General features: G+C 37.8%; 1 protein-coding gene across 1 annotated transcript in view; it reads left to right on the top strand.

The window, feature by feature from the left end:
* The window catches only part of CD81 (CD81 molecule), a 66,426-nt gene continuing 48,149 nt past the window's right edge, over nt 1-18,277 (top strand). The window contains exon 1 of the mRNA XM_034416895.3: nt 1-73. Within this exon, the coding sequence (XP_034272786.1) occupies nt 8-73 (66 nt within the window). The 5' untranslated portion in view covers nt 1-7. The remainder of the gene's footprint in view (nt 74-18,277) is intronic.

The following is an 18,277-nucleotide window of genomic DNA, read 5'->3' as shown; positions in this document are numbered from 1 at the left end:
CGCAGCGATGGGAGTGGAAGGCTGTACCAAGTGCATCAAATACCTGCTGTTTGTCTTCAATTTTGTCTTCTGGGTGAGTGGCGTCTTCCCGGGCCTTCGCTTGCTCCGTCCCGGGTTGGAGGATTGGGGACGACGGGGGGTGGGGGTGGGGGAATCGCTCCGTGATTAATGTCGTCTGAGCTGGTTGCTTTTTATCCTCACCAAAACAAAGAAGCGGGCTCCGAGAGGAGCCCAGGCTGGCGTCTCCTGCTGCCCTGCCCTGGTGCACGAGGAAGCCCGGCCGGGCGAGCCTTTTTCGCCCGGTTTTCCTTACGCCCTCCCCTCCTCTTCCCCCGGGCGCTGGGTTGGAAGGATGGCCGCCACATCCAGGCAGCAAGGCACGTTTCTCCCGCAAAAGCGCTCTGCTGCATCGACCGAAAAGGGACGTCGCGTGGAGGGAGACAGCAGAGCCTCAGGATCCGGGTTTGCCCGAAAGCAATGGGGTGGAAGAGCAGGAAAAGCCGAACGGGCACCGATTCGCAAAAAAAACAACAACCCGCTTTTCTTTCTGACGTCTCCCCTTTAACCTGTTTTTTTTTTTAAAAAAAACAAAAACCCATACGAAGTAGAGAAGCCACATTTGGCTTTGATGCCATGTGATGCTTCGTGCAACCCTGTACTTGTAGCGTCTTGAAACTTCTACTTGGCCAACTTTCATGTTTATTCTTCGTGCTAACTCCCAATCGAATGCAGATTGGTAATAAGAGACTCTTGCGAGAGCTTTGTTGCGTGGAGCAGATTTGGATCTCCCAAGAGACTTCTTGTCCCTTGGAGTTTTTGCCAACTCCGTTCTATAAATTAGTGGAAAGCATGAGTTTCCTGTTTGTTAAACAGCTTTTTTTTTTTTTTTTAGGGAGATTGTATCCCGTAGATTTTTGGGGGGGGTGGTTTTGGAACACTACCTAAGTGGCTATGTTTAAGGGAATTTCGTTTATTTATTTTTTCAAAGTAACATGTCCGAGAAAAAAAAATCTAGCATTGATTTTGCTTCTTTCTATTTAATGAATTATGGAAATTATTGCATATATATCGGCCTGAGAACTGAAGTGATTGGGAATAAGAGCGTTCGTGTCTATAAAAGAACAAACTGAATATTCATGTGAATGTTGGTTTAAAATGGATGACTTACAGCATTTTTTTAGGCTGCCTTTCATGATCTCATCTTTCCTCCTTGGTTGTTGCACCAACCACACCCCGAATCTCAGAAGGTCTTGAGTTTCTCCAAGTTTCCGTGGTTTCAAGTAGAAAAGAAATTCAGGCCTTCACAAATTACTTAAAATTCATATGGGGAGGAAATTAAGTTTTCACCTTCAGATTTTGAGGCTTGCTCTTGGATAAAAATATAAAAAAATGTGGGAATGTAGTGTGAAAATGTCTATAAATCTAATTGCTTTCAAATGCTAGCAATGTTGAGTACTTGTTGAGGAAGGAGAGGGCTAAGATATCTTGTATATGCTAAATGCTCCTCTGAAACATTGTCCCAATTAAGCCATTTCAATGAGAAACCGTATAGAAATGTTTTACATGCCATCATCTCAAGTAGGGATTTAAAAGTAAACAGCAAGATATTTATGTCTGTTTCTTGAATTTTCTCTATAAACACTGTTGAACTTACTTCTGAGTAAAATATATATACAATGCTGAAAGTTATTAATAGAAATTCTTATAGACATATTTGGAAACTCATAAACAGTCTTAAATAAAACAAATTCGTGTGTTTTCTTTTATCCTATTCATGCTAGAGTTACCCTGTTTCCAAGCTGCGTCACTTTGTGATGCTCCTTAAATCTATGCCCTGTACTCTTCATTAAACTCTGGGAAGAGAGAGGAATTAAGAAGAGGTAGTAGATTACAGCTGAGTTCATATATTACATTAGTGCCAGTGTGATTAACACTTTTGAATAAGTAAACCATAAGTTTGTGTTGTGGTTTGTTTTATCCTTGTACACCAACCAGAGTCACTGTTGTGAGATATGTAGCCTTATAGAATAATTTTGTAGTTTATAAACCAACAGTGCCTGGTTTCACAAACAGCCCTGTTTCCCATATCAAGCACCCAGTGTTTTAACTTGGTACAAGATTATAAACACTTGAACACAGTAGATCAGCTTTCCCTAATCAGTTTTTACAACTAATGGGATTCATAGAATTCCCAGGGTTTTGTGAAAAGAGCTGGACATCTGGTTTGGAGTCTCTGGGAATTCTTTATAAGCAACTTCTAAACAGCTGGGTCAATCAAGATTATCTGTCTCAAGATTTTATCTATTGTGTGTTTTTGTGTGTATAAATAAACATACATATACACACATGCACATTCAGCTACAGTGGCAATGGGTGCTCCATTGGAAGAACTGAAAGCCCAAGTAGAGACAGCTCACCATGGAGAATATCTGTGTGGTCTATGAGTCATCAACAACTTGATGACAGAGTACATATATATCATACATTTAATATGCTTGAAAAAACTGAACTTGAAATTTCTTTCTTAAATATTTTTTATGATTAGTTACATAAAGACTGGCTAGAGTTCATTCATGTACTTTTGGTATACTTAATCTGTTTCTAGAATCTTAAATTTGAAGACAAGGAGAGTGTGGAGAAAGGTGCTCAGATTAGTCTTCATGCATGCACCAGCTGCAGTTCATTAATTACCCTTTAGCTTCACTCACAGGCTAACTGTGACAATGTTTTAGAGTTCTGTTTCTCAGACTGTCAAAATTCAATTTAAATTTGGGATTCTGGGAATTATAAGGATCTCAACTTAAAAGGATTCTGATCAGGTACCAGAAAAGAGTTGAAGGACAGAAAAAAGGGATAGCTGCAAATGAAGCTATAGTTATTATTACAATTGACATTGAACAGATGGAGAGAGAATTATGAATAAATATACATAAGAGATTTGCAGTATGTTGAAAACTAGGGAATGAGTCCCTGAACGTATTCCAAAACAATGGAATTGACTAAAGCAAAATGGATAAAATTGCTTTAATCTCGAATCATTCTATTCTTCCTCCCAAAATAGGGGAGAGGAGAAAAAATAACATCTGCATCTCTCCCCACTTTCTCCTTATCTAGAATTCTTTCTTATTTTTAGGTAGTGTTTGATAATATGTTGACATAGTATTTATAATGGTAAAATCTGAAAAGGGTGAAACTTTAAAAGAAGGCTATGTAAGATTTATTGTGCAACTGAGCAGTTCAGACTTTTCTTCTGTTATGTTACCAGACATTTGTTTTCAACTTCTTGTAATGATTTCTTAAATTTTCCTCACTGTTTTTGTCCATTCAGTTCCACAATTCCTTGTGATCGATTGCATAATAAGAGAATTTTCTACAGTATAACTGCCCTTGCTGTTACTGCCATTTCTCTTGGCCTCCATCACTTCCAAACAGTGGTGAAATCTAAAATTTTTTCCTACCAGTTCTGTGGCTGTGGCTTGGTGGGGTCATGTGACTGGGGGGGTCAAAAGACAGAAACTCACTAACAATGTCCTGCTGGAGTAGGGGGTTGGATTAGATGACCTCCTGGTCCCTTCCAGCCCTGGATTGCTGTGTTCTTTCAAGGTATCCTCTGAAGCTGCGTCTAGTGCCGGGTTTGTGGTCTTTCCTTCTTCTCCTTTTCCCCTCCCTCCCTCCCTCCCTTTTTCTTTCTTTCTCTTTCTTTCTCCCTTCCCTCCCTCTTCTTTCTTTCTGTCTTTCTTTCTTTCTTTCTTTCTTTCTTTCTTTCTTTCTTTCTTTCTTTCTTTCTTTCGTAGCACCCCCCCCCCCTTGTTTTTGGCCTAGCAGGCCTCAGGGAAGCCTCCTAGGAGCAAAAAAGGACCCCCCAATCCCCATTTTTGGCCTAGCAGGCCTCAGGGAAGCCTCCTGGGAGGAAAAACAGACCCCCAATAGGTAGTAAAAAAATGCTTTAAAAAGTAAACAAAAAAGTTCCGAGGAAAAGTTCCGAGGATCGCATGGCACAGCTAATTTTCACAGCTGATTATCGTAACCTCCTTTTTTTTTAAAAAAAAAAAACTTTTTAAAGCATTTTTTTACTACCTATTGCCTGAACGGGTAGTAAAAAATGCTTTAAAAAAGTAAAAAAAAATGTTCAGACGATCAGCTGTGCCGTGTAATCGTTGGAACTTTTTTTTTACTTTTTAAAGAATTTTTTTACTACCGGTTCAGGTGAACCAGTAGCATTTTCACTACCGGTTCGGGAGAACCACCCCAAACCGGTACCATTTCACCCCTGCTTCCAAATACTTTAAAAATATGAATATATGAATGTTGCACACAGGTGTCAGGAAACATTGCATTCAGAGGAGATCTAATTAAGATATATTTATGAGGATTTTGTGCATTGGGTACAAAAAGGCATAATGTTTCCTGCCTCATTTACAAAAACGATTTAGTTTCTTCAGATTTCTTAGGAAAAAATGATAATATCATTAAAGACTCCTCAAATTTAGTTTCTTGGCCACAATTCGGAAATGGTTTCCCTTTGCCTTTTTCTGGAATGTATTTTTGTCTTCTCAGACAAGAATGGGGTTTCCTGAAGGTCCCAACAGCAGAATCATATAGAGTCAAATGGAAGTGAGGCGCTTTTGGTGAAACTTAAAACATTTCATGCTAAATGTTTCCTCAGAATAAGAAAAATAAATCTCATGTTCAAGGATAGAAGCAAGGTCATTGGGCTGATCTGATCATTTCTCGTAGCATTTTTATGAGTTGTGCAAATTTAAGGTCATTCCATGAGAAGCAAAGCATACAGAAGCAAAACTACTGTCATAAAGTAGTTGTGGATGGGAAAAAATAATCTCTCTTCTGAAAAGCGAGGGGAAAAAAAGCCTAAAATTAGCTTGAAATGTAAAGAAGCAGCGCATGGGAAAGACAATGCAGTGAGATAATTTTTGCAGTTCTCCAAAGTAAACAATTATGAAAATGATCCTATTAATATTAGCACACGTGTCTCCTTACATTTCCATAAAGTCTGCATAAATAAAGTCCATAAGTGCAGAGCATCTGTGATTCGTATTGGACACAATGAGTTAGCAAATTCTTAAAAACAACCACTTGCCAAAAAGTGCTGACAAATTGAAGAGAAGCAGGGAGAAATAAATTATATTTCCAGCTGCAAATGACTTTGCCAATAACATTTCAATCAAGCCTGTTCCTTGGTGCTTTTATGCCAGTTGGGATTTACATCTAGATAAACATTTACCTCTATTCTTCCTATAGAACTCTCATAGCAAGCAGTAGTCCCTAGGAATTACGGTTGGAGGAATCACAAAATCTGAGAAATTTTATCCTTACCAGTAGCTGAAAAGTGAATATACTGGGGACAAATGAAATTCTGAGAGCAGGGAGGGAAGTTAACCTTTGTTGCAAATCATGTTAATTATGATTAAGAACTTAATCATGATTCTTGTTTGAACATGTCCCCAGATATTCTATGGCAGGGCTGTCAAACTCCAGGCCCATGGGCTGGATGCATCATGTGCTGGCCACGCCCACACCCGGTTTAGTGAAGGGGAAAAAAGTCCCGATATGTTACATGACACCACCGTGACGATGTGAGTTTGACACCCTGCTCTATGGCTTCCAGGCAAACAAAAGTGTAAGGGAATCAGAAGAGTCCCTTAAAAGTGTCCTCAAACCCAATCATCATAAGGCAAATCTCTCATATTCCTTTCTCAGTGTTCATTGACTTATCTGTGTATGGCCACTGAAAGCAACAAGATTTATGAAGCTGAACAATAAATTGGCTACTTTGTGAAGTGAGTGAGAAAGCTTGTTTGGAGGCTATGGGAAAAAAAATAGTATGAATGTTGATTGTACAATCATACAGAAAGCTGTCCTATTTTTCATTTTAATCTTGTATTAAACTCTGGTATAAATAAACAAATTAGATGAAGGATGCAGCATTGTTTAAATGCATGTGGTTCTTGTAGCTATAGAAACCAAGAGTTAAAAGTTGAGCACTTTTTAGGCAAAGTAAGTCAGCTGTCTCATGGCAGCTGCTGGTGATCTGATAACAAAGATAAGATGTTACAGAGCATTTGGACATCCCACCTGTATTCTTGCAACTAATCTATTATTTTCAGGTGAGTTGAAAAATTTTCCCATCAGCAAAGTTGAAATAAACTTCAACTATAGGTATGGCCAACACCTGAGTATGAAATTAAGAGAAGCTGCTTTTATTTATTTTGTTTATCACACTTATCTAGCCACCTATCTCACTCTTTTACTTAGCTTTGGGGAAAAGCAAAACGTTTTGATGTGTTCATACAATGCTGCTCCTGCTTTCCCTCTATTTCTGTATTGTGTTTTACAGTAGTTTGTTGTGAAGTCCAAACTGGATAAACTTTTTAGTTCCAGTCTCAAGACAGCTGAAGAGAGTTTGTAAAACTATGGCTTGTAAATCAATTTGTTTAGCAGCTTATGGGTTTACATAAGGACTCCTGAATGAAGGAGATAATTGATGAAGATAAGGGAGCGAAGCATGTATAGGCTCATCATACATTCCTAATTCCCAAACCATGGTTGAAGCAACATCTGAATTGAGGTTTCATCTCCTACTGTTTTGCCACTTCTGCTTTGTTTTTGAGAACTCTGGAACTGTCTCTTAAGTCTCATGGACATTGGCGGTACTATAGAAGGAAAAGTGTTGGATGTTCCATTGGAGATTTTATCATGTCATTCATAAGGTACTTAATAAAATAGTATTTATAATTTAATAAAGAATTAAAGGCAGGCTATATTCTTTAAAAATATATACTGCTAACATTGCCTCTATTATGCTTGTTTCCAGAGCAGTTAATTGATGCAACTGCATTTGTCCTTTGATCTCAAATGTTACTGAGGGTTACCTCACACTTGTGTTCCTAAAGGCCAGTATACTCGTACTTCAGACAGTGTTTGAAGAAATGTGAGCAGAATGCCTCCAGTTCCCTCCACTTTTTAAAAAAATAACTATGGGTTATGTGTGACTAGGGACGCAGTGGCTCAGTGGCTACAATGCTGAGCTTGTTGATTGAAAGGTCAACAGTTCAGCGATTTGAATCCCTAGTGCCGCGTAATGGGGTGAGCTCCCATTACTTGTCCCAGGTTCTGCCAACCTAGCAATTTGAAAGCACGTGAAAAATGCAAGTAGAAAAATAGGGACCACCTTTGGTGGGAAGGTAATAGTGTTCCGTGCGCCTTTGGCATTTAGTCATGCCGGCCACATGACAACAGAGATGTCTTCGGACAGCACTGGCTTTTTGGCTTAGAAACGGAGATAAGCACCGCCCCCTAGAGTCGGGAACAACTAGCACATATGTGCGAGGGGAACCTTTATCTTTACTTATGTGTGACTATCGGGCTACAAGAAGCATCCCCCATTGTGCAATCCTTTATTAGTAAGCATAATGTTGCATTTCTAAAGTATATCTGGCAAACAGCAGTCAAAGTATTTATTGAAGAATCAGAGAGATATGACCTTTCTTGATGGTTTGCTCTAAGTACTCAGTTGCTGTTTAGTAAATATTTACTCAGCTGTGGCTTCTTATTTAGTATAAATCTGTTTCCCTATTACCATTGTTAACTTGGAGTGAATACCTAATGCTGTTAATAACTTAAAACTTACAGCCATTTTACACCCATTTTCCCTCTAGGCTAAGTACCCCAATTGATCTTAATCTTGTTGGATTGCTTTATATTTTATTAGTCTCCTTTGAATCTTGGAATATTAACTTGGATGTTGCTCCTAATGTGGCTGCATTGTCTTTCTCTATTTCCTCCTCCCTACTTTCAAGATAAAAACCCTCTCGCAACAGCTTGTAAATAATAGAAACAATTGAAAATGAAAAGTACAATTGATAAAATTTTAAAATAAATGTTCAAGGGTTAGTGATCCAGCAGATTTCCCATTCATGGAAAGGGACATATAAATTTTGTTTGCTGAATTCTTGTTACGTTCCAAGCAGAAATAGAAGAAGGAAGGATGACTGATTTTTTTCCCCTTTCCAGTGATAGGAGGTTCTTTAAACACTATTAATAGAATCTATATTCTATAGATTCTATAGATAGAATATAGATATTCTATCTATATTCAATTATTTGTGAACATCAAGCTGTGCACATTCTAACACCCCAATATTTTCTATTATTATTCATACTTATTTTGGAAATGGTTTTCTTAATAAACTATACAAGGTATAGTTTTTACCAATATGTTGAGGAATAGATGCTGTACAAAGTAAGGAATTTAGAATTTTTTTCCCATTTTAGATGTATAATTGTCTAAGCCTAAATTTCACAGATATGATTTAAGGGGATATGAAGACAAATCATGTTCTTATGTCTGAGCTAATTTTACTTTTGTTCACAAAGAATTCTGAACAACAAAGAGCATCCCATATCATTTGTGTACATCATCTGACTCTTTGGGAGGAGCCCTTTGGGTTTTTAAAAGCCTTTTAAAGAGTATCATGTCAGGATCTAGGCCATATAAATATATAGAGGGGGGGGAATTCTATCTAGACAGAAGGTACTGTGACAGAAAAGCCCACTTCTAGGTTCCCATAATGTGACATTATTTGGACTAGCACTGATGATGTTACCTTGTTTGGGTAAAGAAATGTCTCCAAGAAAACAAGCTCACGGAACACCAAGGACCCCTCATTATTTGGACTTGAACTTGGACCACGTCAACTCTCTCCAATCACATAGTCTTCTTTTACATCTTATTTTACCAATTCTGGTATTGAGGGAAATCATATAATAACTACTTAAAAACAGATGATTCCTCAGATAGCGAGGTTCTATGACATGAAGAGCTTTATAGGTGGCAACCAGCATCTTTAAGAGCCGTAGTGGCACAGTATTTAGAATGCAGTATTGCAGGCTAACTCTGCCCACTGCCAGGAGTTTGATCCTGACAGGCTCAAGGTTGACTCAGCCTTCCATCTTTCCAAGGCCAGTAAAATGAGGACCCAGATTGTTCAGGGCAATATGTTGACTCTGTAAACCACTTAGAGGTGGCTGAAAAGCACTCTGAAGCAGTATATAAGTTTAAGTGCTAAGTGCTATTGCTATTTACATTTGCCCAGAAGCCAACTGACACATTTTCTGAAGCAACAGTGTAACTTGGCCATCCCACTGCAATTTCTGAGTGGTCTTCAAGGGCAGCCTCAGTAGACCACATTACAGACATAAAGTAACCAGGGCATGAGTATCTGAAGGACTTCCTAATCCACAAACAGGCACAACTTGTGCACCAGATGGATCTGTGCAAAGGCTGTCTTGGTCTTTTTCAGCAGATGATAAAAAGAATCATCTAGGAAAATTCCTAGATTGCATCCCAGTCCTGAATAGGATGTCATATTCCATCATGGACCAAAAAAAAAAAAAAAAAAGGAAAATCTCTGGTCTTGGGTGATCCAAATATTATTTATTTATTAATGAGATTTATATGCCGCCCTATCTCCAGCCGGACTCAGGGCGGCTCACAACAGTTAAGAAACATCTAATAAAAAGTTAAAAAATTAAATCCAAATCTCACAATTTAACAGTTAAAAGTACAATTAAGACTAACAAGTTAAAATTAAATTAGAATTAAAACCCCATCAGTCCAGGCCGGCCAAACGAAACAGCCACGTTTTGAGGTTGCGGCGGAAAGAGCGGAGGTCAGGGGCCACCCGGAGCTCCAGGGGCAGTTGATTCCAAAGGGTAGGTGCGCCCACAGAGAAAGCCCTCCCCCTGGGGGGGGTCACCAGCCGACACTGTCTGGCTGACGGCACCCTGAGGAAACCCTCTCTGTGGGAACGCACCAGGCGATGGGAAGCTGTTGCTGGCTGCAGATGGTCCCCCAAATATCCCGGGCCTAAGCCATGTAGGGCCTTATAGGTAATCACCAGCACCTTGAATCTCACTCGGAGGGCAACCGGCAACCAATGCAAATCGCGTAGGAGAGGTGTAACATGGGAGTGTCGGGATATTCCCATCACAACCCGCGCAGCCGCATTCTGCACCAGCTGAAGTCTCCGAGTAGTTTTCAAGGGCAGCCCCACGTAGAGGGCATTGCAGTAGTCAATACGGGAGGTGACAAGCGCATGAGTAACGGTGCGTAGGGCATCTAGGTCCAAATAGGGGCGCAACTGGCGAATCTCTTTGTCTTGTAGAAATGAGCTTGACTCTCACTTCCCATCCAGACCTTTATAGCCCTTGGGTATTGGTCAAGACAAACTGCATCATTTGATTGATCTGAGGTCCAGAAGTTTAGCTGGTGACACCTGATCCAAAACCAATGGATGACCTTACCTAGTGGCCTCATGTAAATGCTAAACAAAAGACGCAAGAGAGTCAATCTCTGGGACACCCCACCTCCCTAAATTAGAGCTTCGGGCTCAGTTTCTCTCCCTAATAACATACACTTAGCCTTCTCAACAGGACTTGCCTAATCAGAGTTCAGTTCCAAAGGAATCCAAGCTACTTTATCTGTTAGATAACTAAAATATTCCTCATACATCTCTGTCTATTCAAGCTGTCCAGGTCAAGGGCATGCGTTTAACACTGCAAACGGGGTTATATAATTACAAGTAGTAACTGTTAGTGCATTTCCATTGTATCTTCCACTCCTAAACTTCACACACATATTTCTGTTTCTTGTGGTGGCTGTAAATATGATATAGACCTAAAATAAGAGATTTGAGGCATGTATGTTGCCATTTTTATTTCATTGAGATTATACACATTCTGATTAGCTGTTGGCTATTTCCTAACAGCAAGAGCTGTGATTAGAATCCTCATTCATGATCTTTAAAGTTGTCAATTTTAAAACAGAAGATCTATTACTATGTTATTTTAATTGCTTATCTACAGTGTAGTTAGATGGATTATATGTTACTAAATTTTGCAAGTTCTAATCTACTTTATTACAGCTTTGTTTTGCACACAAGGATATAAGAGTCTTAGGGTGTTTTTTTTTCTTTTTTGTTTCTTTCTGGAATACTGGCTTTGTTTGGCTATTGCAAATCTGTTTTTAAAAAAAGCATCACAGCCAAATACATCTCAAAACTACAGTTTGAAATCTAGTTTGATTATATTTGGATATGCTGACAGTGTACTGGCAGTATATATTATGATAGTGTTTGAGGGATACGTATTAATGTTTGCTAATTTCCAAACATAACATTCTTCTTTGACAATTGTAGATTTTTTAATTTTAAGAATAATACATAGATTTGCTTATCTTAGATGCTTTATCCAAGAATAATAAAGGTCTTCTCTTCAGACAATTTGAGTTAACACAGCTTGTAACAGCTTGTTTTCAAGGTTCATTTCAAGTTCAGTTTATAGTAATTCATAACAACCCGAGTGAGGGATTATGCTCCATAGTATATTTTGTCACTGAATATTTCATATATGGTTGTAAAACATAAAATGACTTTAGTGACTGTACCTCAGCAGTGAATCATGTTGACTTACAGAATATCTGTGAGAGACCTCTGTCCAAGACCTTCTTTTAAGAACTTTTGTCTATCAAAGTCACAATATAGGGCTAAATCAGGGGTCAGCAACCTGTGGCTCCTGAGCCGCGTGTGGCTCTTTCACCCCTCTGCTGTGGCTCCCTGTCACTCAAAATATGCATCACAACCGCCAATATGCGACACCTGCCGGCACACGATTTATTGAGCTTTTCAATAACCATGGATATAATCCAAGAAAAGAAAAGTTTCAGAAGAAAACAGAACATTTAATTCAACTACATATGCTAGTTTTGTGGTCGCTCGGGAAATAGTCAGGCATGGGAAGGGTTTTTTGGCTCCCGGTGTTTTCTTTTCTGTGGGAAACGGGTCCAAATGGCCCTTTGAGTATTTAAGGTTGCAGACCCCGGGCTAGATGAATAAAATAGCCTGATCTTAAGGCAGCTTAATAAAATAAAATATTAATATTTGCTGAATCAAGTTTGACTCATAGGGACAACGTGGACATGTCTCAGACTTGTTTTGGGAGAGATGGGCAGCTATATAAATGATTAATAAATAAATATTTTTCGACAGCAATACAAACATGGCATTTACCAATGTCTACTTCCAGAATACTCTTTCAACTTCCCAATCTAATTTATAGTCCTGAGATGTATGGTGTCTGTCATCAAAGTGATAGCATGTCTGATCTTGTTTAGCTCTTTGAGATTAGCCAGGATTAGTTAGGTGTGGCCACTTGATGGGATAATATACTGTAAGTGTCTTGAAGTTGATCTTGATTCTTGGTGACTTCATAGACAGAAATTAGTTTTTGCGAAGTAAGACAAAAGTGGTTCACTGTACAAACTTCAGTACAAATGCTCTAAAATAGGAATGTGCCAGATTAAAAGTTGTGTTTTCAAGTCACCTGCAGTTTGATTACAAATAAGTAACCATATCATAATTTTAAATGAATAATATTAGTTTAGATTTTATTTACACAAATATGCCTTAATTAATAAGCAAAAGCAACAACATGTCTTTTTGGATTTCTGGTAAATGAATTGCTTTCTTCCAAGGGACAAGCTTGCCTCTGTGTATTTCATACAGTTTTTCCTGTATAAATCTCTCACAGCTGTCCCAGGGAAATGTTGGAAACAGCTAGGTCAATTTACAGTTTTGGCCATGAGCCTAACTGCTTTAATGTGGAAGGTCAAATTATTTCAATAGAATGATTTCCATGTAATGTGTGTTTATCACTATTGTTTCTCCTGGTTTGCTTTGCTGCTGTAATGATGATTTCTGGTTTGCATTAAGGGATTTATTTATTTATTTATTTATTTTAGTCCAGGGAGTCACCCATTTGAAAGGATTAAAATTCACATCTATTTTTGGATTGTATTGCATGCTGTTCTTTGCCGGTATTGGAGGTGGCCAACTGGTCTGCTCGTAGATAAATATTCCATTCTCCTCAGAGACATCAGTAACGGGAACTGTGACTTCTCTCCTACCCTCTATGCACTTTCTTTACTCTGTAAATAACAATATCCACATATTCATAATGTACTCAGCATAGTTTCTTACATTCATATTATAATAACTTATTTCTTTGAAAACCCCCATAATAACCCCTCATTAAGGTTTAATGAGATTTATGTTCATGATGCTACTATTTTCTGCATATTATTATTATTTAAAATAATTATTAAAATATTATTATTTTAAAATTATTTAAAATAATTTATTTATTAAAATAAATTATTATTATTATTATTATTATTATTATTATTATTATTCTACAATTAGACTCACAGTCGTTAAATAATTGATGAAGATGATGATTCCATATAAAATAACTCCTGAAAAGAGTTTTATTTAATGGGAGTAAAGAGTCCAGATCATAGGAGGTAATTACCCTATTGCCTGATCAAGATTTCAATTGGAATACCATGTCCAGTTCTCTATAACAAAATTCAAGAATAATTTTAACAAATTGGAGCAAATTCATTGATAATGAAGAATCTGAAAACCAAGCCCTACGAGGAATAAGAAAAATACCTGACTATGTTAACTTATAGAAGAGATGAATGAAGGGTGATATGAAGGTTTGTCACACAGAAGAAAAAGTGGACTTACTGCCTTGGAGGGCAGTACCAAAACCTGTGGGTTGACACTACCAGAAAGAAGTATCTGGCTAAAAGGAACTTCCTTAGCTGAGCCTGTGGAACAGGTTGCTAAATGAAATGTTTAGTTTTGTCTTGCTACAGTTCTTCAAACAGCTGAGTGGTCATTATCAGAAATGCTGTAAGGATCCAAAGTATCACTCTTTTCTTTTAGTTTCTTCATTTGCTAAGTGGTAACAAACCATATTATCCATGATTGTCTTTTCTCCTCCATTGAATGCTCATATATTGGAAAACTATTCCTTTCTCCTCCCCCAAAGGTAGTTAAATAATGAGCTGCAATGATTTCTCTGGCTAAATTGAAATATGAAGGAGGAATCTGGAGGTACCAAGCAGAGCTTCACAATGCTGTATTTTTTTAGCAGCACTGATATCTCTTCTGGTAGATGAGATCAGCCTTTGTGAGACCCTTGTTCTGTGTCTAGAATGTGGAACGAACAAGTCTTATTTGGTGTTTGAAAAATCTTGCTCTTATTTGCATTACTGAAGGCCAGATTATACTTGTGTACTAAAACACTTTCCTGTGGGAAAACCATTAATTCGAATATGAATTTTGTTAGCATCTTAGTGTAGTAGTTATAAACTGCTAAGCTTAACTTTTCCTTCTACAACCCAGTGTCCTCCAGAATTGCTGATCTAAAAGATACAGAATTCTCAACCCAGCATGTTGAGGAACATCTGGAGGGCAAATACAATAATTATTATGGATCAGTTAACTTGTGTGATCCAGTGTTACTTACCAGTAGACAAATATAAAGCATTGAATGTAATAGCTTACATTCTAGTAACAAGAATATAATAATATTTTATATTATTTTTAATTGTAATTTAATTTTAGTTATTGAATTTGTGTGCTATTATTATCATGTCCAAAGCCAGTCCAATGTAAATTGAAATTATAGGTGTGACATACACTAGATGCAACAGTATCTACTATGGCCAGATTTTGCTTGTTACTAATAACTAATATTTTTCTGTTATTGCAAAGAAAGCTTTTGTTTTTGTTTTATTGCTATGGTTCCACAGACCTTGTGCTGATTTCTTTCTGATGAGTAATGTGGCTATGGTGCTGCTTAGAAAACTGGAAAGTATTTATTTTAGATTATTTATCTCTTGTTCCATTCCTATGATTCTGTGCAGTTTCGGACAATTAAAACAAAAAAAAAGTCACTGAAAAACAGATACTTGCTATTAGCGTAAAAAAATTTTTAAAAGCACCTCCATGTAATAAATATAAGGGGGGCCCTTGCATCATCAGGCAGACATAGTTAAGATTTGTGATAAGGTACTCTAGATCCAGATCAAGCTGTTGAACCTTTTAAAATCAATGACAAAAATTCTATCAATTATTTTTTTACTCTGGACTCCCCTTTTAATTTTTTGGTGCCTTCCAGTCAGTACAGTATTGCAGTTTTCTTGTAAAGATTTTGGAACTGATTTACCATTGCCTCCTTCCTAGGCCTGAAAAAGAATGCTATTCTGTCTGCTAGGTTTGTGCCTAAAATGAAACTGTAATTCAGAGTCTTTTGGTTTTTAGCCTGGTAATCACTATGCCAAACTAGTTCTACTTTAATTAATCTTCAAAATATTTAGTTATGGTTTGATCATATTCCAAACTAGCTTTCTATAGTAAACCGTTGATTTAAAAGACCTTAGTTTAACAGACATTAGATTTAAGAAACAAAACTTGCTGATTCTGAGTTTTATCCAAAATTGAGGAACTGTATGGCTTTGGTCTGAATGGTTTATGCTGCTTCTGTTCAATGTACAATTTACATCAGCAAAGTAGACTTTATCTCGTATGAATGATTTTGGGTTCAAACCCCTCCCCTTTCCTTTTTAATGAATGCTCTTTTTAAAATAAGAAACAGAGGTAAATCTTGGCTGCTGGTTTTTTTTTTAATGTTTTTATTGTTTTATTGTTTTTTTATCGTTTTAACTGTACTATAGTTTTCAAATTGAAAGCCACCGAGATTAACTTGCCTGAAATAAGTTACTATAGAAATCGAATAAAAAATGAAAAGTAAGTGAGATAACTGTTTAATTCAGGGCCCTCTGAAAATATGAGGTAATGACTTTCTCAGTCATCTTCTCTCCTCTTCAAAGGGAGATAGAGTAAAAGTCATTTAAAATTGTTGAGTTCAGGGATAGCTTCTTAAGAAGACTGCTTTACTCTCATTGTTTCTATCCATACAATTAGGTTATGTAGTAGGAGCATGCTCTAGGAGTTGGTGTCAGGATTCCAAGTAATACCCCCAACGAAAGAATACTCTGAGGCTTGAGTTTCCTCAAAGTTCCTTTTTTTGAAGATGTCATATTGGCACATCGGGTAAAACCCAAATCTGAAAGTTTCCAGATTTTCTCCACCCAAGTGAAAGTTCAAGTCCCTGCCCAGCAGTCTCATGTCCATCACATGGTCCAATCATCCACCCTCCAAACCGGAGACACCTCCCAGTCATCTGACTCCAGGTACCAGGACAATGCATCCTTGACTCTCTGAGAAAGGAATGTTATTTTGACTACATATCACACATACTCTATGCAATCCCCCCTCCCATTTTCCCACAGAAGAAGATGGGGCAGTCCTGAAGGCCCAAATGTAAAAGATGGCTTCCAGGTCTGACAGTTGGGTTAATGTCAGGGTTCCACATAAAACCCCCAATAGAATCATAACTCCAAGGCAAGCATATTCCTCAAAGTGTAGATTTATTGGGTAGGCCATATTGGCACATCTGGGGAAACCCGACTCTAAAGCCCCTCGGGTTTTCCCTTAGTTAAAAATCCATTTTCCTACCCCTGTCCACATAGTCCATCACATGGTCCAATCAGGTCACAGTCCAAAGTTCATCTGGCCTCACATCTGGCCTCCTCAGGGAATGTCCTTGTTTTCAGAGGAAAGAATTTTATTTTGGTTACACCCCCCTTGCTATCTCTATCTCCCCCTCCCATTCCCACAGCTCAACCGGCCTCTGCTGTGGCAGCCCTGAAGATGCCAGGAGAAAATGGCTCCAGGGCTGACACTCATCTGTTTGGCATGTTAGCTAGTGGGAAGCAGGAAGCATGCCTTTTATTGTTATATTTTTTTCTAAAATTACACATGCATTTTTGTGTGTATTCTTGTTAGTCATTTAAATTGCATTGGTAAGATGGTCAGCCATATAAATTGATATAAACAAACAAACCAGATACACTTTTAACCTTGTACATAAATCCTGATATTTCTTTCTGAATAATTGAATCAATTTAGCTCTCAATTATGTGGATTGCTAAAGCATCTATTTAGATGGGAAGAAAAAGTAGGGTGTGGTAGCCATACTATATTTCCAAGTGGTTTCCTGAGTTCAAATGAGTCATGGCACTGTTTAAAGACAGACAGTTATCCAAAGATTGTTGCGAATAGAGTTTGTCTGTTTCTTTCCACTCCACTCTCCTTCAACTACAATTTCTAAATACAGAGGCGAGTGGCTATCAAATAAGGATCCCAAATAAGAGACTCTAGCAGTACTGACAGAAGTAAACATTTTTGTGATACTGAATGATTTGGAAATAATAATAATAATAACAACAACAACAACAACAACAACAACAACAAAAATAACAACAACAACAAAAATAACAACAACAACAACTATCGCAGAGACAAGGATGTCACTATTCAAAACCAAGAGTTAGTTTCCAGCTTTGTTTTCAATAGCCTCCTAAACCTCCTTTTTATAGGAGGTTGGTTCTTCAGATGGGAAGTGACTTTTGTCACAATTTAGTCCAAGTATATTTTAGCTGGGCTACTTTGTGTAATACTTCCCAGTCAAATTTCTTTTGAGCTCCTGTCCAATTACTCCATAAGAATGTGAGGCAGAGGGGTAGGTAGAAGCAAAGTTGAGAATTTCAGTATTTCTTCCTCAAAACAGTATCTCTGTGGCTGTAGGAAAAGGAAGAAAGAAAAGGATTCCAGAGGCTGTGTCTGTGATCTTGTGTATACAGGAATTTGTATGCATTCCGGAATGCTTTCGTTCCAAGGTCAAAGCCTTTTTTACGGCCCCCCTGAGGCTCTGCCATCTGAACACTGCGAATTTGGTTTCCTTCCTTCGTTTTCCTGTCTGACTTCTCTGCAGGATTTCATCACAGAATTGGCCAAACCTTTAGGTCATTTCTTGATTCTGTTTCGCAAGGCTATTTTCAAAGGATTATTATCTTTGATAAATGCCTAGTGAGTTTTCAAAAAGGAAATCCCATAGCCTCCCTAGAGTAGGGATACAGAGATGATAAATTATGGTCTATAAATATATATCTAAGTATTGATCTGTAATAAAATTGACCAGGATGTCTAGCTTTCATTGGTTTAGCCACAGCAGCGGTAAAATGGCACTTCCCCAGATTAATTCAGTATTGCTTCTTACTCCATTTTAGTGATATACAGTGTTTGTGAGTCACCAAGGGAACATCAGTTATAAAGCTGCTGTGTTATAGGAATGCAACAACAAATAAATCAGTTGAAACAGAAAGCTTGAGGTTAGCAGGAGGATTATTGTGTGAAATGACTGTGTAGTTTAAATTATACACTTTACACCTGACTCCATTTGGCAAATGAGTTCTAGTTCAAAAAGATCCCACAGACTTGTAGTT

The sequence above is a fragment of the Pantherophis guttatus genome, chromosome 1, assembly GCF_059756535.1.
Source record: "Pantherophis guttatus breed Tessera chromosome 1, ASM5975653v1, whole genome shotgun sequence".
Taxonomy (NCBI): Eukaryota; Metazoa; Chordata; class Lepidosauria; order Squamata; family Colubridae; genus Pantherophis; species Pantherophis guttatus.
Note: the sequence above shows the minus strand (reverse complement) of the source record. Positions and strands in the feature narration are given on the sequence as shown.